Here is a 23,580-nt window from a genome sequence, read left to right as displayed (position 1 = left end):
AAGGAAGGAAGGAAGGAAGGAAGGAAGGAAGGAAGGAAGGAAGGAAGGAAGGAAAGGAAGGAAGGAAGGAAGGAAGGAAGGAAGGAAGGAAGGAAGAAAGAAAAACTATGAACTGCCTTAATTCCCTAAACTGTTGAAGAGTTAAGTGACTTGTCCAGAATGGCATAGCCAATATGTGTCAGGGGTGGGACTTGAACCCACATCTATTCTGACTCAAAAAATTGATCTCCATCTGCTATACCATGTTATGAAGTAGGTAGCTAGGGGGAAAAATTATCTCTATTTTACAAATGAGGTAGATAAGACAAGTCACAATCCAGTCAGTATTCTCTATCCTCTTGCTACTATACAAAGTCCTCTTGAACACTAAATGGCAACAGAGGTCGGTGACACCAGTGCCCTGGACCCAGGCAGTGTGCCAGTACCAAAGGGATAATTATGACGTGAGCTCTGGAAGAATCTAAAGGCCTACTTGAGAATGGGAATCAGCAGGAGAACATTTTAACTGTTCACTGGGGAGCTTAATGGCAGGGGAAGTGGGGAGGAACCTCCTCAGGAAGAGAAGCTCAGACAATTGAAGAAATCATTGAAGCCCAGCTCTTAATAGGGAACCACTGCTGGGCAGAAACTGTCACAGACTGGTGGGCAGCCCTAAGGAATCAGCAAACCAGGATGAGGTGGGGAGTAGTAGGATGGGCACCACATTTGGAGTTCAGTCTCTTTCTACTTCTATAACCTTGGGTAAGTTACTGAACTGTGCCTCAGTCTCCTCATATGGAAAAAGAAAATTTTATACAGTGCAGCAATATTCTTGATGAACAAATATGAAAGACCCAGTTATTCTCAGCAATACAGGGATCCAAGACAACCCCAGAGACTCATGATGAAAATGCCATCTGCCCTCCGAGAAAGAACTGGCATCAATGCAGACTGAAACATACTTTATTTCATTGTCTTTATTATTTCTTTTCCATTTAAAAAATCTTTAACAAAACAACAAATATGGAAAAGTGTTTTACATGATTACACATGTAAAATCAAAATCAAAATCAAATTGTTTGCCATCTGGGAGGGGGAAGGAGGAATAGTAAGGGGGTAGGTTAGAAGAAGAGAGAGAATGTGGAATTCAAAACCTTTTTTAAAATGAATGTCAAAAAATTGTTTTTACTTGTAATGGGGGGGAAATAAAGTATTTTTTAAAAAGAATACCTATTCTATTGTCAATAAAACCAACTGGTTATTAAGCTACTGGAGTTTGGGTTTTCAGAGAACTCAAATATCAAAATGTTGATGTCTCCAGTTTAAAAAAAAGGGACAAGGAAAATGAAGGGGCTAGACTCAATCACCAAGTACCTTTTTCCTCTAAAAGGATGATCCTCTAAACTCTTTTGGAGGTCTATGAACCTGAGACAGAGTTAAATAAACCTAGGACCCTTTTAGGGAGGTCTATGAGGTCAAGACTATTTTCATAATAATACTAAGATATTATAATGACAAATATTGCTAAATATATAATCCACATAATAAAAAGCTCTTTGAGGTCCTTAATAATTTTTAAGAATGTAAAGGGTCCTGAGATCAAGAAGTTTAACAAATAACAGCTATTGTTGCAAAACAAAGAACATTTATGATGTGTGTACAAAGTTTGGGAAGGAATATATATTGTTCTTTTCAGCCATTACTCATCCCTGGAATTATACCATTAGAATATAGTAAGTCAAGTGATAGGATCAATCGAGGATTACCACACAGCCTCTTGGTTACTAGTCTAGGTCACCCTAGTTCATTTATCCTAAAGCCAAGCAGAGGTGGAAGGGTCTAGTCCTGAATCTGAGGGTCTCAGGGAGCATCAGGGAAGCCTATAATGCTATTCCACAAAGTCCAAACCTGATTATTAAATGGCAAGACAGAGGCAATGAAGCCAATGTCCCTAACAACAACCAGTCTATCAGCCATGAAGAGATGCTGCAGATGACAAAAAAGAAAAGAATACTCTAAAGTCCGCTGTAGCAGCCAAGAAAGACAGTGGCACTAGTTGTTCCAATGGTTGCCTTTTTGAGATTTTTGAGATTTTTAAGATTTTTCAGCTCAGACCTGCCTGCTTAACCCTCAACTCTCTAGCCAAAGTCTTGGGATTTAGAAGGGTTACCTGCCCCCAAAGTGTTTAACACAAGGGCCAGGAGTAGCTAGGTAGCACAATGGATAGAGTACCAGGCCTGGAGTCAGAAAGACATGGGTTCTAATCTGGCCTCAGACACTTCCTAACTATGTGATCCTGGGCAAGTATTGAACCCTAAATGCTTAACCCTTACTCCTCATCGGCCTTAGGGACAGAAGGTAAGGTATTTGAAAAAAGAAAAACACGGGGCCACGGCACTTCTAAGTAAGACAAACTAGAATAAAATGTCAATGGGGAAAAATTAACAAAATACAATAAAATATATATTACTAATATGTAGTTTTCTAAGTCAATATGTGGCCTATACAGATTCATATGTATGATTTAGTGACTTCAATTTCCATTTGAGTTTGATATAACTGATCCATATTTTTTTTATACCTGATCCATATTGATGACACTGAGCACAGCTGATCTGGGCAGATGGGGGAACCCAGTAAGGGAATCCAAATACTCTAGAGCAGGGGTCAGCAACGTATGGCTCTTGAGCCATATCTGGCTCCACCTCCCAATGGGCCAGTCTGGGCAGAGCCCCAGGATGTGCCCCAAGGGGGCCCTTCAGCCCCTGTCCCATATTCCAGCGCCTTCCGCCTCCATCCTCCTCCTTCTGCAGGTGGTTATGGCTCTCACCGCCAAAAAGGTTGCCGACTGTTGTACCTAGACCCTAGTCCTCTGGCCCTTTGTCTTTATCTGCTCTCACAGCAGGCAAGATGTATAGGGGCTGGGATATGAGCCATCTACCTCTCTCTTTGTATTATGGCTATCTTCTGAGGTCTGAGGGGTCTTTGATTTAGAAACCATCACATACCTTTAAATTCAATGAAACTCAGTATAACTGATTGGCATAATGCCTTACCCAGAATAGGAGTTCACATTAATATTAATTGAATGACTCTATAGAGATAGAAGTAAAGATTTTTTTAAAAGGTGTATCTGTCAATAGAGATCTCTGAACTGAAATATACCATCCTTGTGTTCTACAGTTAGCAAAAATAGAGGGGAAAAGAGGTTAATAGAAATAAAAATCTATATGCTATTTTAACCTGAAAAAACTTGTGGTTTTATGGTTCTGTATCTTCAGAGGTAGCATTTCAGGAAAACATTTTCCTAGCATCATTGGAGATATATGCATTATTAGTTGAAAGAAAACCTCCTAAAAACCAAAATCTGGGCCCACTTTGGAGGATTATGGGCCAGACATGGACCAGAATTGCACAAGTTAAGAAGGTAAAGATGGGCTGCATTTTTACCACTGTAAGGAGTGTCCATGTGGATGAGGTCGCAGATCCACTGCATTATCATTTGACAGCCATCCTGTCAACTCTACCGGTTCCCCTAAGTTGGTTGAATCAACCAATATATACCTATTCATTGAAAGTCTTAGCCCCTTATTCTTGCTAAGTGATAACGCCCCTCACCATAAACACTCAATGGCATCAATCAATACTCATCTCAGTCGATACTTTTCTCTTTTATCATTGTTTACCTTTATGAACTCAACCTTCTCCTCATGGCAGATTTCCTCAATGGTTTCCATCAGTTCTTTACAAGTGTCAAGGTTTTCACCACAACTGACCAGCTGTCCATACAATGCTTCTAGTTTCTCTCTCTTCTTTTCTCCTAAAGCTTGCATTTTTTCTTCATACTTCTGAGCAAGAGTTTCCAAGATCTCATTATAGTGCAACTCAAAGTTCTGTTCCTGTCTTCCAAAATTCTCCTGCAAGATTTTTAAGACAAGTTATTTTAGTTTATGTGCCTGCAAGTCATAAAATTTTAAGCCACATTTATACTTAGTAATACTTAAATTGAATTAAAATATTTGGTTATTAAACTTAGAGTTAGAAAGGACTTTAGAATCAATTAATTCAAAACCTCATGTAGAAGAGGAAAACTAGGACTCAGAAAGTTAAGTGGTTCGTCTAAGATAACAGTGCTGATTAATGGAAGACCAATGACTAGAACACAGGTCTCTCAATTCCTGGTCATAGTAAGTCAATAAACATTTAGTAAGCACCTGCTATGTGCCAGACACTGTGCTAAGCCCTGGAGATAAAAAGAATGGCAAAAGATAAGTCTTTGCTCTAAAACAGATTTCAGTTTAATGGGAAAGGCAGCATGCAAACAAACTATATACAGGATATATGACAGTCTACTGGACTCAGAAGTCATCAGTCCTCCATAATTCAAGGAGAGAGGTTGAAGGCTTATGTTCCCAAGTCAATAGAGTATTTGGATTCCTTCACTAGGTTCCTCCATCTGTTCAGTGTCCATAAATATGGATCAATAATATCAAACTCAATTGGAAACTGGGGCTACCAAATCATATATAAGGATCCATGCAGGCAGCATATTGACTTGGAAAATCACAATATTATTTATGTTTTATTACACTTACATTTTATTTTGCTGCCGATTTCTGAATTACATTTTACTCTAGTTTGAGCCTTTTTTGAAAGTATTGTGGACCTTATGTTAAATATCTCTAGTGTGGATAACCCCTTTAAGTTCCAAGAAGTTGGTGAGAGAAGAGAAGGCTAAGCAGGCAGACCTGCGCTTTCAAGCTAAATAAAGGATATATATGCAAACAAGTTACACACAGGATAAGATGGAAATAATTAACAGAGGGAAGGTATTCAAGTTAAGGAAGATTGGCAAAGAATTTCTATGTAAGGTATAAGGTAAAGGGCAGCCAGTGAAATGCCTGGGATCTGGAGACAGATATGTTCAGAGGCAACAAGGTAGCATGGTGGATACAGCACTGGGCCTGGAGTTAGGTAGAACCAAGTTTAAGTTTGTTTGTTTTAAAGCCCTTATCTTCCATCTTAGAATCAATAGTGTTTATTGGTTCCAAGGTAGAAGAGCAGTAAGGACCAGGTAAGGGGGTTAAGTGACTTGCCCAGGGTCACACAGTTTGGGTGTAGTCCTGGCTCTCAATCCATTAAGCTACCTAGCTGCCCCCAACCTGAGTTTAAATTTGACTTAGATGCTTACTAGCTGTGTGACTCTTGACAAGTAACTGAACTTCTGACTTCCTCAGTTTTCTTTGTCTGTAAAATGGGGATAATAATAGTACCTACTCCCCTGGATTGTTGTGAGATAATATTTGCAAAGCATTTAGCACAGTGCCTGGCACGCAATAGGTGCTTAATATTTTCTTCCTTCTTTAGAGGTCATCTGTTCCATCTTCTATATTTTATGGATGAAGAAACCAGGTACAGAAAGGTAATTCACCCAAGGTCACAAGGTAGTAAGTGGCAGTGCCAGACTTCAAACCCAGGTCTTTAGACTCCAAAAGCAATGATCCTGTCTTGATTAGGGATGGTGGGGTGCTGAGGGAAGGGTTAGGAAGAGGGATGGGAGGATGTGACAAGATCAGAAACTAACCCACTTTCCAAATATTCCAAGAGCAAAAGTAAAGATTGTATAAATTGAAAGCATTTGAACTAGTCTCTGTTCTCCAAGGAAGCTGAGACTCATTGAGGTTAAGGGACTTCCCTAAGGCTATCCAGTTATTGGCAAAACTTGGACTAGAGCCCTCACTCTTCCAGATTTGATTCTAGTGTTTCCTCCTCTACATGACCTTGAATGTTATCGAAATTAGACTCTATCAATCTCTCCTGAGAAACCTAGTCATGTTTCATTCCTGCTCTGAAACCTTTGCAGTGTAGTTTATATAATCTGTTAAAATGCTACATTTATCCATAGTATCTGACTTCAAATCTCTTTTGGCTTTGGAAATCTATTTCCTCTAATTTCATCTTTTGTAGGAATGAAGAAAGGGTGTCCAATACTTTTTCACAGGTTTACAGAGTAATGTTAGAACTATAATCATAAAATCTTAGAGTCAGGAGGGGGGCTCTTTAATGTTTCCTGATTGCCTGTTTTCTATCACTCTAATATTTTTAGTCCTTCTATAAGCATCAGTGAACACATATTTACCAACAGTGCTGTGCTAGGGGCTATAGATGCTACAAAAGAAGACAGTCTCCCACACCTAGGGAGCTTATGATATAGTTTAAAAAACAATACTAAGAAACACAATACATTTTTTTAATTTTTAAACCCTTAACTTGTGTGTATTGGCTCCTTGATGGAAGAGTGCTAAGGTTGGGCAATGGGGGTCAAGTGACTTGCCCAGGGTCACATAGCTGGGAAGTGTCTGAGGCCGGATTTTAACCTAGGACCTCCCATCTCTAGGCCTGACTCTCAATCCACTGAGCTACCCAGCTGCTGCTCCCAACACAATACATTTATAATCCAGGATAAAGCAGGTCATAACTGAAGTGTTCATCTTATGGAGCTGCCATAGGAAAATGGAAAGACAGTTCACGGTGGGCTTCTGTAGTCCGGAGAAGTCTTATGGAGAAGGTAGAAATTGATCTGAGGGTAGGGTCTGATGGAAAAGGAAAAATAGTCAAGAGGAAATGGAATAAGCAAAGCCTCAGAAGTGATCTACAGATGATTTCTTCAGAGGATAGCAAACAAACTAAGTTGGCTAGAGTGGAAAGTTTGTATGGGGAAAATATGAGAGAGAGAAGATTGTGTAAGAGGGCGAGAGGGAGGGAGAAGGATTGTAGAGATCCTGGGAGACCAGACTGTGACAGGTTTTAAAAGGCACACAGATTTTATATTCTATCCTAGAGACAAGGTCTTATTAGCCATTTCCAACCGATGCATCTCAGAAAGAATGACATCTAAAACAGAACTCTTTATTATGTTCTAAAACAAAACTCAGTTTTCCCCCCAACAGCCCATCATTCTTCATAATTTTCCCATTTCTAACTGGCATACCACCACCCTTCCAGTCACCTTTGTTACAACCTCACAGTTGATGATGTCATTTTCAGATAATCAGATATCCCCTTTATTGATTTTCTCAGAAAGGAACTCAAGGAAGTCAAAAGATAGAAAATGGCAATGAATTGCATCGAGGTCCTTCCCAGCCTATCTGGACTTTGGCTGTGACCTCTTTCTCAGGATTTTGTGAATTCCAGAGACCTGGCTATTGTTCCTTCCTCCTTTCCAAAAGATTATTTAATTCTCCTTTTTGTCAGATCAGGCAGGGATCCCAAGTACAGTGTTGTAATGTTGCTGTCAGAGAAGCAGCCAACAACCTTTCTGTCTGAGATGAAAGACCCTTTATTATAACCACTTTGATTTTTTAAAGTTGTTAGGGTCATCTTTGAATTTCAATTCACTCTCAACCCAGATATCCAGCCACTTGCTTGGTCTTGTTCATTCTCCCTCTAAGATATCTCTCATTCTCACAGGCTCTCATCAACTTTTGCCTGGCCTCGGGGATGTACTAGAGCTGACTGTTAAATTTTCAGTGTGAATGTTCACACACAGGAATTTGGCCAGTACTACCTCTCTGGGCTTGATTTATCATTTTCTTGATTGTTTAGACTGTGCTGGAGAAAAAGTTCATGTCAATAAGGCAAATTAAACTTAAAAATGTGTTATGGGTGCATTCCTCTCTGCTCCAGTTATTCGTTAAACATTCACTAGCATTCATACCCTGGCTGGTAAATTCCCCAAACATCCTAAATGGTCTCCCTGTCTCCACTCTCTCCTCTCTCATCTGTACTGTAAATAGTTGTCCAAGTGATATTTCTAAAGTACTGATATGATTGTGTCATTTCTCTGCTCCAGAAGCCCCAGGGGCTCCCCATTTCCTCTTTGATCAAATACAAACTCCTCCATTTGTGATTAAAAGCCTTTCACAACTTGCCTCCAATTTACTTTTCAAGATTTGTTACACATTATTTCCCATCATGTGTACTTTGAAATGTCAACTATCACTTGTTCTTTATATGTGATATTCCCTCTCTGGTCAGCATGACCCATATACACTCCCTACTTACCTCTACCCCTTAGAATTCAAATTCCTTAAAAACTTTGTTCAAGTTTTACCCTCTACAAGAGTTTTTTCCCAATTCCTCCAAATTCTAGTGATTTCTATTTTTTTTTAAACCCTTACCTTCCATCTTGGAATCAATACTCCGTATTGGTTCCAATGCAGAAGAATGGTAATGGCTAAGCAAATTGGGGTTAAGTGACTTGCCCAGGGTCACACAGCTAGGAGTGTCTAAGGCCAGATTTGAACCCAGAATGTCCCATCGCTGGGCCTGACTCTCAATCCACTGAGCCACTTAGCTGCCCCCAATTCTAGTGATTTCTGTCTCTCAACTACCCTTGTATATATAATATATACTTTGTATAAATAATATATAATTTTGTATAAATATATATAATATATGCTTTGTATAAATTATGAATCCATTTATATGTGTACATATTGTTTCTCTCAATTGATGGTAGAGTCCTTGAGGGAAGGAGCTATACAGTTTTTTCTTTGTATCTCTAACTTGAATGTTTTACTAAATAATTAGGCTTTTCAAATTTCATTTTTCTCATAAGTAGGGATGATGATGGGTGATAGCAATCAAATTAGATAATAAATGTAAATTGTTTTGGAATCTTTCAAGTGTTCTACATAGTAATCTATAATAATCACTCATTTATTAAGCATCTACTCTGAGCCAGGCACTAAATGTTAGAGAAAGAAAACACAAAAACAGTTTCTGACTTTAAGGAGCTCATATTCTAATGGGAAAAACAACATGGAAGTAAATAGGTTCGCACAATATACTACAAATCAGATGGATGATAATCTCAGAGGGATAGACACTAGCAGCATAAATAGTGGCACCTGAACTAAATATGAAGTGACAACCTTGTCTTCAAGGAATTTCCAGATTGACTCTTTCCCAGAGTGTTAAAACAAAGAACTAAAAAGAAAGACAGTGATTGAACTAACTGAACCAGTTTTGCCTCTTTTCTAGGACTTAGTTGAAGACAATCAAACCTAAAGTAACTTTCGGACTACCCTAGCTCTGACTATTGTCTCTTCTCCCAGGCTTCTGTGAATTTAGTGTAACATGGTTGTTTCCCCCATCCCTTTTCCTAAAATCTATTTAAGAACCCCCTTTTCTGTATTTCAGTGGAAGTCCCAGTACTGTGACTCTGTTTGGCTTCCCAGCTTATTATCCCAGTGCTACAGCCCTGTATGGTTTTTCAAGATTACAATTTCCTTGCCCTGATTAAAGGCTTATTATTATAACTACTTTGGTAGTTCCGTATTTTTCAGGTTGATAGAAGAAAGCCAATGATTCTGAGAGATGGAAATGAGAAGAAAGAGCATTCTTAGAATGGGGGGACAGTCAGTAGTATTAAGGCTCAAAAATGGAAATTGAGCACTGTGTATGAGAATTAGTAAAAGGCCAGTATTATCTGGGTCTTGACTATGTCACAAGGTTGTTCTGGGGATCAAATGGGATAAGAATATGAAAGTACTTGGAAAATATAAAGGATTATAAAAATATAATGTTTAAGGTAGCTAAATATGTTTGGGGATCATGTTTGAATATCACCCATTGGGAAGGAGGAACCAATCTCCCTGAGCTGAGGTTCTTCCCATTCCAATCCACTGACATATTTCCATAAATATAACTTCCTTAATATTCTCCCTTAAATATTAATTTCTTTATCTTATATTGTAATTTTAGAGCTGAAAGAGACTTTATTGAAAACCTCATCTTCTCCCCTCATTTCACTGATGGAAGAGCCAGTGGGTAGCAGCTAGGTGACATAAGGGAGAACATTGGACTTGGAAGACCCCAGTTCAAATCCTGTCTCAGATACTAGCTGGGTGATCCTAGGTAAGTCCCTTAACTTCTTACAAACTCAATTTCATCATCGGTAGAATGGAAATAATAATAATATCTACCTCACAGAGTTGCTATTAGTATCAAATAAGAAAATATGTAGAAAGTGTTTTTCAAAACTTAAAGCAGGGGCAGGGGGCAGCTGGGTAGCTCAGTAGATTGAGAGCCAGGCCTAGAGAGGGGAGGTCCTAGGTTCAAATCTGACCTCAGTCACTTCCCAGCTGTGTGACCCTGGGCAAGTCATTTGACCCCCATTGCCTACCCTTACCATTCTTCTGCCTTGGAGCCAATTCACAGTATTGACTCCAAGATGGAAGTTAAGGGTTTAAAAAAAAAAAACAAAACTTAAAGCAGGGGCAGCTGGGTAGCTCAGTGGATTGAGAGTCAGGCCTAGAGACTGGAGGACCTAGGTTCAAATTTGACCTCAGACACTTCCCAGCTGTGTGACCCTGGGCAAGTCACTTGACCCCCATTGCCCACCCTTACCACTCTTCCACCTAGGAGCTAATACACAGAAGTTAAGGGTTTAAAAAAAAAACAACTTAAAGCACTCTATAAATGCTGGGGTCAGGTTGGGATGAGGGGACTGAGACCCATAATGATGCATTTACTTAAAGTCATGTGGCTAATTAATGACAGAATAGGAGTCCTTTTTCCATACAACACTGGGTCCTCTCATACTTAGCTTCAGCCTGGGGCTGGAGCTTTGGAACAGGAAGGTAAACCCGGGAAAAAAAGAGGGACAAGTTCATAAGTCAGCCAGCCAGATATTACCAAAGTCCAAGGGCAAAAATTCATCTGTCAAGTGTAACAAAAATGTGAATTTGTATCAGATATATAGATCCTACCTGAAAAGGGCTGAGGCAAGGCAAGGCACGGTCTGAGTGCTGTAGGTCAATAAATTAAATTACCACAACCGTGTCTGACCCAGTTAAAGCTTAATTAGGGTCTGGCTAGAAATAACAGATTGTCAATGAAGAGATTAACAGAAGGGGCTCAACAGCAGGGTTCATGCCAGGTGTGGGCGGCCAAAGGCCAATTTGCTTCGCTCTTTTCCTTCAGCCCTCAAAGCCAGACTTCCTTCTACATAGGGTTTGGCGAGTGTCAGCTATGCCATGAAAGAAGCCTGCAGATGAGTGTCAAGAGGCATGGACACTCCCCCCAATTCCCTCTCTTTCTCCCCACCAAGATCCTCAAACCCTCTAGTGGTTCTCTCTTTCCTATCACATTAAACCTAGACTTGGTGTGGCCCTCTCGATTAGCAGTCCTTCTCCCTACCTATCCAGATTTCTTTCCTATTATACATCAATCTCAGATCTAATTAAGCTGTTATCCCTTTTATCCTATGAAAATCTAAGCTGCTTCCTCATTCTCTCTCACCCTTCCTCTCCAATACGTTGCCAAGGCTTGCTCATTTTTCCTGTGTAACATCTCATGAGCCCTTCTGTCCTGTGACACTGCCACCACCCCGGTGCTGGCTCTCATCTCCTCACTACTGTCCACTGTCTACTGCAGTAAGCCTGCTGGTGGGTCTCCCCTCACTCTGACCCATCCTCCACTCAGCTATTAAAGTGATCATCCTAAAGCCCAATTCTGCCCATGTCAATGCAATGCCACCTCCACTCAATAAACTCCATTGGTTCCCTCTCACTACCAGAATCAAATTTAAAAACTCCTCTGGCTTTTCAAACATTTCATGGCTTCCCCTCTCCTTGTCTCCCCCCTTTCTGGTCATCTTGCACCTTACAGCTCCCCCTACCCTTCAAAAATCCAGTGACACTGGCCTCTTTGTATTGCCCAAACAGGATGCTCCCAGTCTCCTGGTCTCCCATGCCTGGAATGCCCCCCTTTGTCACCTCTGCCCCCTGGCTTCCCTAGCTTCCTTCAATCTCAATTATCACAGCAAGCTGTTTCCAATCCCCCTCAATATTCATGCCTTCACTCTATTGATTATCTCTCATTTACCCTTGTGGAGCTTATTTTCATGTGGCTTCCCCCATTAAATTGAGAGCTCCTCAAGAGCAGGGACTGTCTTTTGCCTTTCTTGGTAAACACGGCTCTAAGTAAAGTGCCCGGCACATAGTAGGTACTTATTAAATGCTGAATGACTGACTATCACTGTGCCTCATTCATACTACTCATACTACTGTGTGACTTTGGGCAAGTCACTTCATCTTTCTGAGTCCTGGTTTCCTTACCTCTCAAAGGAGAGCTTTAGACTAGAGGAATTGGTTTATTGTTTCATGTGTTAATCTTGTCTGTTCAACTAGATAAAGTGCTTCTTTAAGAGTGGTAGGTTAGGAGGCAGCTGGGAGGCTCAGTGGATTGAAAGCCAGACCGGGAGATGAGAGGTCCTGCATTCAAATCTGGCCTCAGACACTTCCCAGCTGTGTGACCCTGGGCAAGTCACTTGACCCCCATTGCCTACCCTTACCACTCTTCTGCCTTGGAACCAATACACAGTATTGATTCTAAGATGGAAGGTAAGAGTTTTTAAAAAAAAGTAGTAGGCTATCCTCATAGTGCCTAGCACTGTACCTTGCTATGTCTAATTTTTGTTGGTCTATAGAGGTGTCACTAGCTGTTATATCACCTGGGGCCATAGCGTGTACAGGGCAGGCCATAATAACATTATCGATTTTATAACATAATTATGCAAATAATATTAGAAATAATTAAGAAAAATTCAGTAGAATGGGAAAGGGAATTAGATGCTATAGCAACTATATTTTGCACCCTAACAATTTCAGTGTCCCAGGGCAAATCCCCCATTACCCTGCCCTGGTTATAGTTCTGCTGATTGAGAAACCCAATGCAATACAGGCATGGAAACTTCTTAATGGCAGATTCTGGTATCCCTAAAAAATGCTTCATTGATATATTTAATGTGTTTTGCCATGCAGTGGAGAGATTTCAAATGAAAATGGTTAATTAGACCCTCATGGAGGCATTCCCTCCAGCAATTTGCCAGCCTGGGCCTGTCCCCTTCTCCAGTGACGGTTGGTGAAATTGCTGAATGGTCAGTGTTTGACCTCACTGACAGCTGTTAAATGTCAGGGGTGTACAGATAGATAACAGGGTAATGTGACAGATGCCTCAGAAGCACGGGCGAGTCCCTGGAACGAGGAGTGGGTAGCATCTGTGATTCATATGATCTGGAGAGCCAAAACACAGATATCACCTCTCAGATCAGATCTCTGCCCCGCTCCCTACCCCACCAGTTTTAAGATATAATTATGGAAATATGACTGGGTTTTTCAAAAGACGGTCCTCGGTTTTCCATCAATAAAGCAAGAGAGTGGGATTAGAGTGCTCTAAGGTCCTGCCCAGCTAACCATCTACGACAAGACCCTATCACTTGTTGCTTCTATCCGTTGCATTGTGGAGGTGCAATCATTTAACTCAACTGTCTTAATTTACAGCCAGGAAGCATTTTAATGGCCACTTTCACCAAAAAGTCAGAGATGCACTGATGCTTTTTATTGTCCAGTCATTTTTTTTTCAGTCATTGGGCTCTTTGTGATCAACCTCATTTGATGTTTTGTTGGCAAAGATACTGGAGTGGTTTGCCATTTTCTTCTCCAGTTCATTTGACAGATGAGGAAACGGAGACAAACAGGGGCAAGAGATTTGTGCAGCTTCATACCGCTATTAAGTGCCTGAGGCTGGATTTGAACTCAGGAAGATGACTCTTCTTGACTAAGCCTGGCATTCTGTCCACCTCCCTGCCCCAAACACATAGGCTAGTTTAAGACCAAAGACAATGGAGCATAGTAAATGGGTGGAACATCATGAGGTGCAGGAAATGTAGAAAAGTCACTTTTATCAACATAATATGGGTCTCAAGGGCAGTTCATACCTTGGAGAGACTAGAATCCATGACCTTTAAAGCAATTCCAGAGGTTTGACTTCTTTTCTTCCCCAGATACAACACAAAGAACTTGAGTACTTATCCTACCTCAGAGGCTTGTTGCCTGAATGACCCTGGACAAATCACTTAACCTTCCTGGACCTTAGTGTCCTCATCTGTAAAATGATGAATGGCTTCTGGGTACCTGGGTGGGATGGCCTATGAGCTCCAGCTCATGAGCTAGTGGAGATAAGAGGGGAGGGAAGCAGCAGTTTCTTTCACTCTCTTGGTCCCTAGAAGACTATGACAATCAGATCTGTAATGAGTATCCTACTATCAAATGAATATAACCTTACCAATGACTGATTTTTAAAAAAACGTAATTGGGAATTAATGAAAAAAATGCTCTCTTACCTCTATCGTGATGAAAACTTCCTCCAAATGACTTGCAAAGTTTTCCATTTGAATAATCTGTTCCTCCAATTTGAACATGTTTTTATGAATTTCGTCCTGTCAAACAAAAGGATGATGAGTGACAATGAGGAGACTCTCTAAATAGAAACAGGAAGAAAAGGAGGTGTCTTATTTACCCGGGCATTTTCTGCTGCGGTGTTAAGCTGGGTCACCTCATGTTCTTTGTGCTCACCAAAAAGATTGTCAAAAGCTCTGATTGGAATTTTGCAGGTGACACAGAAAATATCAGCAGCTTCTTCTTCATCCTCTTCTTCTGGTATGACATAGCACTCATAATCCTCACTGGAGCGACCCCGAGTGTACCTGTATGCTTCCCTTAATTCCTGATACTGACCTTGAGAGCCCCATCCAGGGAATCTGTCATCTTCTGCATCTGCTGCTTCCTCCAGATATTCCCAATCTTTATCTTCTCTCCCTGGGTCTCTCCTCTTTGGCACATTGTGGGATCTGAGAGAAGGAGTTGACTGGTATTCTGAGATCCCAGACCTAAGCACACTCCCTGCCTCAGTTTCACCCTCGAATTCTTTATCCTCTTCCAGGCCATAGTACCGGGCTAGCTCTTCTACTTCCTCTTGAGTGGCAGAACTTAACTCTGGGCCCCTTTCAACTTTTTTTGGCTCCTGGGCTACTTCTCTCATTCGAATTTTTTCTTCTGGGAAGATGCTCAATCTGTCTTCAGAGTCATAAAGATCCATGGGATAAAAAAAGCTTTGGCTAGCATTTGGACCAGAGCCTGGGTCCTGGCTATACAACGGAGCCCTGCCGGTTCTTTCTTCCATGGTAGCAGCAACCCTGGACTTAGGGGTCTGCTTTTTGTGATCTTTTCAGATAACAAGTGGAGGCTTTCTTGGTCCTGGAGGATAAAGGAGACAAAATATTAATTCATTTGGAATCCACCAGTTCCAAATTTCTGATGGATTTTACAGATAGTTTGTGCTCATCCCCATTAGAATATTAACTGACTCATCCATGGTCAGAGTTAATATGTGTCGGAGGCAGGACTTGAATTCAATTCTTTCCTTCTTGGCTAGTTCTCTGAATACTATGTCATATTACTTCTCAACCAGGGTTTTGCTAAATTCAGATGGGACCCACTCTGGCATGAAATAGATAACTGCCTTCACAGTATAACACAAGGGTCACACACAACCAGGACACACTCGCACACCCACAAGTGACAGGATATACAGGATAACTGAGAACCTACACAAGGGATATGTGAGTTGAGTAAAACCACATTAGTTGGCGAATGACAGTTGGCAGTTTACTGATCAGCCTAGTCAGGGAAAAGACAAAGGTTGAAGGCTTTCTTTCTGTGGGTTATTTCTTGGATTTGGAGAAAGGCACAGGAAGTAAAGAAAACCTGTTTATTAAAGCTTAAGGGTTAGGTCACTGAGGGAATGGACAGACTAAACAAATTTCTAATGGGTAATCTCAGGGCTAAGGAAGTGGGACAAAACTACACTAGTTCTAAGTTCAGGCTGACAGGTTGAGGCTGTCAGGTCAGAAGGGAATGTGAGTCTCACTGCTGGGGTTCACTTCTGTTCCAGCATTGTTCACAGCCTCTGGGAGTCACAGCAAATAAGTCCACAAAAGGGGTAAAGTCAAGTAGCTGAACTGGTTTGATATGTCCACCAATCAAACCAGCATCACTGCTCAACTTGATCTTTCCCAGGGTAGATGGATTTAGAGGAGACAGTTATTTTCTGGGCTCTTCACCTCCAGCAGCTAAGGAAAACCCCTAACTGCCAGGAGTTGCATCCAGAGATTCCCTCAGAAAAAGAAGTCTTGCTCTACCATTCCGTGCTCGGAACCTTCTCTGTCAGCCATCCAGCTAATGTATGCCTCTTGCTAAACTTTCCCCAATTCTCTTATAACAAGCAGAACTGTTAAATTTTCAGTCTGAGCATATACACCTTAGAAATTGGCAAAGGCTACAACAAGGTCTTGAGTTATCATTTTGGGATTATATCTATTTTAAGAAATTGTTGACAATAAAGATTAAACTCCAAAGTGTATCATGCGAGCACATTACTGCTTGCAACCTAAATTAAATCAGTTACATGTTCAAATGTGACTTTCCTAAACATTTTTAATCATTTAAGGATTTAGCTCTGGTAACAATAGGTCATTCCAGAATCTTGGTACCAATGAATTTTAGGTTCCCAAAGTGACAATTAAGAAACCATGTTCTATCCATTTCGAGTTCCCAAGACAGAAATGGTACCCTGGTTGTAATTAACTCTGTATCTCATTCCCATTGTCAGATATATGTGACAAGTGGCAGGCCCAGAAGGGTACCATAGGCAACAGGAAAGAGATATTTGGCAACTGTTGAAGTGAGAATGAAGTTCGGTTTTTTTTCCTCCTATTTTTCAATACCCTGAGAATATATACTAAATTCACTCAATTTAAAATTTTTGTTCTTTTTCTTATTTTGTCACACCAAAAAATAAAAAGGCTTCTTAAGGGCAGGGGACTACATTATCTTTTTCTTTTCATCTTCCACAGTGCCTAGGACAGGGGTCCTTGAATAGAGTAAGTGGTCAACTCTAAGACTATATAAGATGCAGGAGAGTTGCCAAGCTAAATGGATAGAAAATTTCCTATGCCTACAGATGAAATCACAGATCCATACCAAAAAGACAAGAACAACCACAAAACAAACTCAGACAACTGTTATACATCCATCATTGTGAGCATGTCCTATTCTGTATATTTAGGAAATACAGATCACAAGGATGAATGTCAGGTTGCCTTCTAAAGAAACTCAGGAAATTTTTTGAAAACTCTAAAAAATCAGCTTACTTTCTTGTTATTTGCCCGATATCATGGAAGAAAGGACCTTAGAGATCCTTTCTTCAGATCCTCTCATTTTACAATTAAAAACTGGGGCCCAAAGAACTGAATGCCTTGCCAATAGCAGAGATTAGATTCAAACCGAGGTCTCCTGACTCCAGCTTCTTGTTTTTTCCCATCTATCATATATCTGTGTCATAAAAGTGGGGTGTAGAGTGTATATGTAGCTGCAAGGCTTCCTGAGCAATATGACTTCCTTTCTATAAAATTAATGATTGGATTTCAAATGGAAGCAGCCTTCTTCCAGATTGTTTTCTAACTTTCCAGAAATTTTCCCTATCTTTCTTAGGATCCTTTGAACTTCCAGTGATATTCACTATATTATTTCTATACAATTAACCCAATGGAATACTTCAAATCCAAGAAGCATTTATTGAGCATTTCTATGTGAAGGCACCTTTGTTATGTGCAAGGCAGCTATGTTGTCAGGAGACTCGGACCAGGAAGATGAGTTCAGATCCTGCCTCAGACACTTATTAGCTAAATGACTCTCTCAAGTCAGTGTTTCAGCCTCAGTTTTCTCACCTGTGAAGTTGGGGATAATAATTGCAACTGCCTCCAAGGCTGTTGTAGGGATCAAGTGAGATAATACATATAAAGACTTTGCAAACTTCAAAGTGCTATATAAATCCTAATTGTTGTGAGAATGATAATAACGATGGTGTTGAAATATTCAAAGACAAAAGAAATTCCTTGTATTTGAGGAGTTTGCTTTCTACTGAGGGATTATGGGTTATAAGTAGATCAATCAATACATAAGAATTCGAGTCAAGAGAGCACTAACAAACAGAGGGATGAGGAAAGGCTTCTTCAGAAAGAAGCATGTTCTAGACATAGGGGATTGCCTGTGCAAAGTCATGGAAGTGGGAGATGGAATAACAAATTTTAGTTACAGCAAATCAGTCAATTTGACCAGATTATAAAGTAGATGAAGGGGAATGTTGGGAAATAAAACTGAAAAAGGTACAAATTGCAAGGGGACTTAAATGCCAAGCAGAAGTTTGAATTTTATAGTAAGAGAAATAGAAAACCACTGAAAATATTTGAGCAGAGTGATATGGTCACAAGAAATTAAGGAAGATTATTTTGGCAACTGCATGTGGGGGTGGGGTGGGAGATACTTTGGATCAAAAAGAGGAAAAGCCTGGAAGCTGGGAATCCATTTCTGACACTGTTCTGACACACTCCCTCTTATCTTGAAGTGTTTGTAAAAGAATCATGAAAAAATATCCTTCATCATTTTGTGGGTTTATGTTTTTTTCAAACTTTGCTTCAAAAGGAGTTTCCTTCATGATTTCAAAGAATTGTATTCGTACATTTTCCCTTCAAGACCTTGATCCAAAGCTACAAAATTTTCATCATTATCATCATCATCATCATCATCAGAAATCATTTTACAAATATAGCTCCAGGGCAAAACTATAAGCTTCTTGTTATCTTTTCAATTCTAGCAGAATTCTAGATACAAGGAACATTAAAAATGACATCTTTAAAATGTTGTACATGAAGTTGAAAGTCCTACACACTATCTGCACAACAAATCCACATTGTCGTGAACGCTCTTTTGTAATATTATTTAATCTTCTGAATAGTATTCTGGTCTAGAGGTAGACAAAATAGAGCATTGATGGGCAGGGAGGAAAAAGGTGAAAATATTACTTCAGTATCTTAACATTTCTTCTGTCATGGCCCCCTTTGGCAGTTAATCTGGTGAAGTTTCTAGATTCCTTCTCAGAGCAATGTTTTTAAATGTATAAAATACATAGTATTGCGGTTGAAATAAATTATATTGAAATAGTTATTAAAATATTTTTAAAAAACAAGTTTAGGATTCCCAAGCTAGGAATCCCATGCTAAGGACCCCTACTTTAAGAATATCTGTCATTTTGTCAGTGGAGACTTTCCCTACATACCTTAATCTATTATTATCTTTGTGGATTAATGTGGCCAAAAAGTTAACCACCTAGTAGCTTACCTTTCAGTGAGGAATCTCTTTTAATGTAGCTAGTCTGGTCCTTGTATACTAGACACGAGACCACTGTCAGGTAGATATCCAAAGCCTTTCTAGCTTTCTTTTAAAAACCCTTACTTTCTGTCTTAGAAATGACACTAACAGTTCCAAGACAGAAGAGCAGTCAGGGTAGGTAAAAGGAATGACTTGCCCAGGGTCACACAGCTAGAAAGTGTCTGGGGCCATATTTGAACCCAGGCCCTCCTCTCTTCAGGCCTGGCTCTCAGTCACTGAACCACCTAGCTGCCCTCAAGCCTTTCTATCTTGAAAGACTGCCAAGACCTTCCATTTACTGCTATAGTCTTTCAGACCCCAAGGTCTCAATGAGGCTTTGGGGCAGGCCTTTTGAGGAGGACCAAGAGAGCCCCGGATGCATCCCCCTTCTTCATGGTGAGATTTGCAGTTGCCTAACAATACAAGAGCTTGGTTATGCCTGGGTAAGTCTAAAGATTCTGCAGAAGTTCAGGCACACAAAATAGAGGTTGGAATCAGCTGGACAACGCTGTCCACTTCAGCATGCATGAGGTCGTGCTCTGTAAGCCACAGGTCAACGCAGGAAACCACTGAAAGGTCTGTGATGGTAAAACAATTTTCCAGACACCAAAGATTTTATTTCATGGGATCTTGCAGCATGAACATATTGGAGAACAGCCAAATGGTCCTTATTCTGCTTTAATATACAACACCCATTGACATGCACTCATCAGAACGGAAGTGGGAGACCAAGCCTAAAAGAGACCTGTTGTCATCAGTATAGTCAGGGCGATGAACAGTGTTCAGAAATTAGTCTCTTCAAAAACAAGATATTTTGCAACTTCTTAGTCTGCAGACTGTATATTCAGAAAAGGAGGTTTTGACATTTCCAAGTGAGATATAGCATTAGAGTGCTAGCTGGAGTCGATTTTTAAAAGTCAGTCGGTGGTATTTGCTTATGAAGATCTCGTGCTTTGTCAGTGAGCGCCATTTCAGACTTGTGCATTGACACATCTTTAAGTTGAGAATCACTTATAAAATACAGACTAGGTCAGGGATTGGCAAATTCTGCTCCCCTAGCAGTTTCATCATGGTGCCCTCGCATTCTTGGTGGGATCTTGCCTGTTACAACTCTACAATGCTGGGAAATGAGAGTTTTCTCCCAAGAATTTTGAACATTCTCCAGGCCATCTGGATTTCGTTGGGACCGACTGTAGTAAACTCTTTTCTTATTGGTCATGTAAAAGGACAGTTGGTAAACTTTATTAAGGACATGCTATGTACCAGGCACCATGATAAGTGCTGGGAATAGAAGGAGAGATAAAAACACTGTCCAGACAACTCTTAAAAACAAGTTGTTGCTTGTCTACATTGATGGAGGGAGTTTTTACTCTGGGTTCATTGATGTAGAGGGGAAGGGAGCTTAGAAATTATAGAATCCAGCCCTTCATTTTTTTTAAACCTTTACTTTCCATCTTAGAGTCAATAGATGGTATCGGTTCCATGGCAAAAGAGTGGTAAAGGCTAGGCAATTTGGGCTAAGTGACTTCCTAGGGTCACACAGCTAGAAAGTAAATGAGGTAGGGCAGCAGGGTCACTGAGTGGATTGAGAGCCAGGCCTAGAGATGGGAGGTCCTAGGTTCAAATCTGGCCTCAGACACTTCCTAGCTGTGTGACCCTGGGCAAGTCACTAAACCCCCAAGGGTTTAAAAAAAAAAAAAGAAAGAAAGTAAATGAGGTCATATTGAACCCAGGACCTCCCATCTCTAGGCCAGGCTCTCAGTCCACTAAATCACCTAGCTGCCTCTCAGCCCCTTTTATTTTATAGGCAAGGAAATGCAGTGAAGTTCAGAGATTTGCCTAAGTAGTAAAGATGGGGTTCTAACATGGGTCCTCAAGTTCCAAATCCAATACTCTTTCAAATGGAAAGCCCCAACTCTCTAGGAGTCTATTCCATTAATAAAATCACATATAAAAAACTAAGGTTGCCAGATTAGAGAACGTGGGCTGAAGCTAGGGCCTGATATAAGTCAGGATTAAATGTTTTGATAACAACTGAAAATAAGGCAAGGAGCTGAGGACAAAACAATTCCCCAAACATGGGCATTTCCTCCAATTCCCTAACAATGCTTAGTCCCTTTATTATAATCTGCTTCTTGAGCCACAGAAATAGAACTTGAACTCTAGAAGGGTCTTCTAGCCCAGTTCTTACAGATGAGGAAGCTGAGGATGAATAAGAGGTAGTAAAGTCCTTTGCCTCAAGGCAGAAAAACAAGCTCCTGTATGTCATGGCGTACAAACATTATTGCAATAAAATCCGAGCAGCAAAAAAATAACCAAGGAGCATCAGAGAGTTGAGCTTTGAAGACCACAGGCTGCTGGTGGTCATGTCATGCAAATACTGTCTGGTCAAAGATTTAAGTCAACACAGGGAATTCTGGGAGTAGGATTAGAGTTATAATCAGTGGTCAGCCAATAAGCATTTAAATTACTTTACCGTGCGCCAGTGGGCAATAAGGTGGTACAGTACACCAAACTGGGAGTCAGGAAGACTGAAGTTCAAAGCTGGCCTCAGACACTAGCTGTGTGAGCCTAGGCAAGTCACTTAGTCTCTGTTTGATTTAATCCACTGGTGAAGGAAATAGCAAACCATTCCAGTGCCTTTGCTGAGAAAGACTCATGGACAAAAGTCACCTAAAGTTGGATGTGCCCAAATGACCAAACACAACAACCAACAGATGTTCTAGCCCTTAAATTGTGCTCAGCCCTGAGAATACAGGAAAAGGAAAAAATAGTGTCTGTGCTCTCAAGGAGTTTACATTCTTCATGGAAGAGACAACATGTAAACAACTGTGTACATTTAAGCTATGTACAGAGTAGGGGAGCTAAGGTAGCATCATAGATAAGAGAAGTGGAAGGACCTGGGTTCAGAGTTGGCCTCAGATACTTCCTAGCTGTATGATCCTGGGTAGGTCACTTAACCCCAATTGCAGAGCCTTTACCATTCTTCTGTCTTAGTACTGATAGTAAGATACTTAGAATTGATACTAAGACAGAAGGTAAGAGCTTTAAAAAAAAAAAGATATAAACAGAGTAGATGAAAAGTCATCCTAGAGATAAGGAAGGGTGTGAAGGAGCGAAACATGTAATGAAAATAACAATAATAATAGTAACTGACATTTATATACCACTTTAAAGCTTACAAAATTTACAAAGCATTTTATGGGCATTTTGTCACTAGCACCTAACAACCCTGTGAGATAGGTGTTATTTTTTCCCTGTTTGCATATAAGAAAATTGAGGCTTGGTGAGAATAAGGGTCATAGTCACATAGTAAATGGCAGAAACAATATTTGAACTCATCTCTTCCTGGACTAGTTCTGGGACTTGGATCCCTTATGCCATACTGCCTCTATATTGCAAAGGACTGAATATTTTCTGATCTACTAAATTTAGCCTAAATTTATATCTCTACATACATCCATAAAACTAGAGAAAACACTTAAAGCAAATATTTCAAAGATTTCCTTTCAAGAAACTAAAGGTTTGCACTAAAGAAGCAATGGAATTCAGCTGCAGGTAGTTCTGAGTCTTGCCTTGCCATCCATTTTCTTTCCTAGTCTTGACTCAGTTCCTTAATAACAATTCAGTAACACTTCACAGTGCTGAATTAAAAAAAAAAGAATTATTTCCATTTGTCTCAGGAAATATACTTCAATCTCTTAATAAATTTGGCCAAACTTTCCAAACATTTGAGAAACACAAATGGCAATATCTCCCAAGTATTGTAAGTTGAAAAAGAAAGTTAAAATCAATAAAATTCAACATTAGCAAGGCTGTGGAAAAACAGATATATCATATCCTTTTCTACTAGTAGAGGAATGAATTGAGGAATATATTGAATAGGTGGCAAAATATAGTCAGAAAAGACAAAGCTGCTTATTCTCTTAGGCTTACTATAGTAAAACAAACTGGTTATGACTATGTAAAAATAATAATAAAAAAGCAATAAAAACTCCAAAAATATGCAGAAGAAAAAGAGATTAGAAGGAAAAGCGAAAGTAAATAGCATGGTTTTGCTATTCTTTGGTTAATGTCAATATATATATTGCATAAAATATAAATAATTTGAAGTTTGTAATTTTATACACAATCACTATTTCATTTGAGTAAATGTTTTCATTAATGGTTACTGTCTAGAATAAAAAATTAAAGGAAAAATATTATCTATGGAGTAGCACATGAAAAACAGCATAGTGGAATAAAAAGAATTAATTCAAATATATTAGAGTAAGAGCCATTCCCCAGTGGATAAACAGTCAGAGGATATGGACAGGCAGTTTTCAAAGGAAGAGGTCCAGGCTAAAAACCATCACATGAAAAAATGCTCTAAATCAATAATAATCAAAGAAATATAAATAAAGCAGGATTGAGGTTCTACTTAACATCTATCAGAATGGCAAAATGATGACAAAAGAAGAAAATTACAAATGGAGATAGAGCTGTG

At 39.9% G+C, this 23,580-nt stretch overlaps 1 protein-coding gene across 2 annotated transcripts in view; it reads right to left on the bottom strand.

Annotated features, from left to right (window-relative positions):
• FSD2 (fibronectin type III and SPRY domain containing 2) overlaps window positions 1-15,039 on the bottom strand; it is a 62,139-nt gene extending 47,100 nt beyond the window's left edge. For both annotated transcript variants that reach the window (XM_044665485.1, XM_044665486.1), the window contains exons 1-3: window positions 14,347-15,039; window positions 14,171-14,266; window positions 3,666-3,896 (exon numbers count right to left, since the gene is read on the bottom strand). In XM_044665485.1, coding sequence (XP_044521420.1) covers window positions 3,666-3,896; window positions 14,171-14,266; window positions 14,347-15,009 — 990 coding nt within the window. In that variant the 5' untranslated portion in view covers window positions 15,010-15,039. The remainder of the gene's footprint in view (window positions 1-3,665; window positions 3,897-14,170; window positions 14,267-14,346) is intronic.
• Between the last annotated feature and the right edge of the window lie 8,541 nt (window positions 15,040-23,580).

Source organism: Gracilinanus agilis, chromosome 2 (genome assembly GCF_016433145.1).
Source record: "Gracilinanus agilis isolate LMUSP501 chromosome 2, AgileGrace, whole genome shotgun sequence".
NCBI classification, from domain to species: Eukaryota; Metazoa; Chordata; class Mammalia; order Didelphimorphia; family Didelphidae; genus Gracilinanus; species Gracilinanus agilis.
This window is presented reverse-complemented; position numbering and strand designations above follow the sequence as displayed.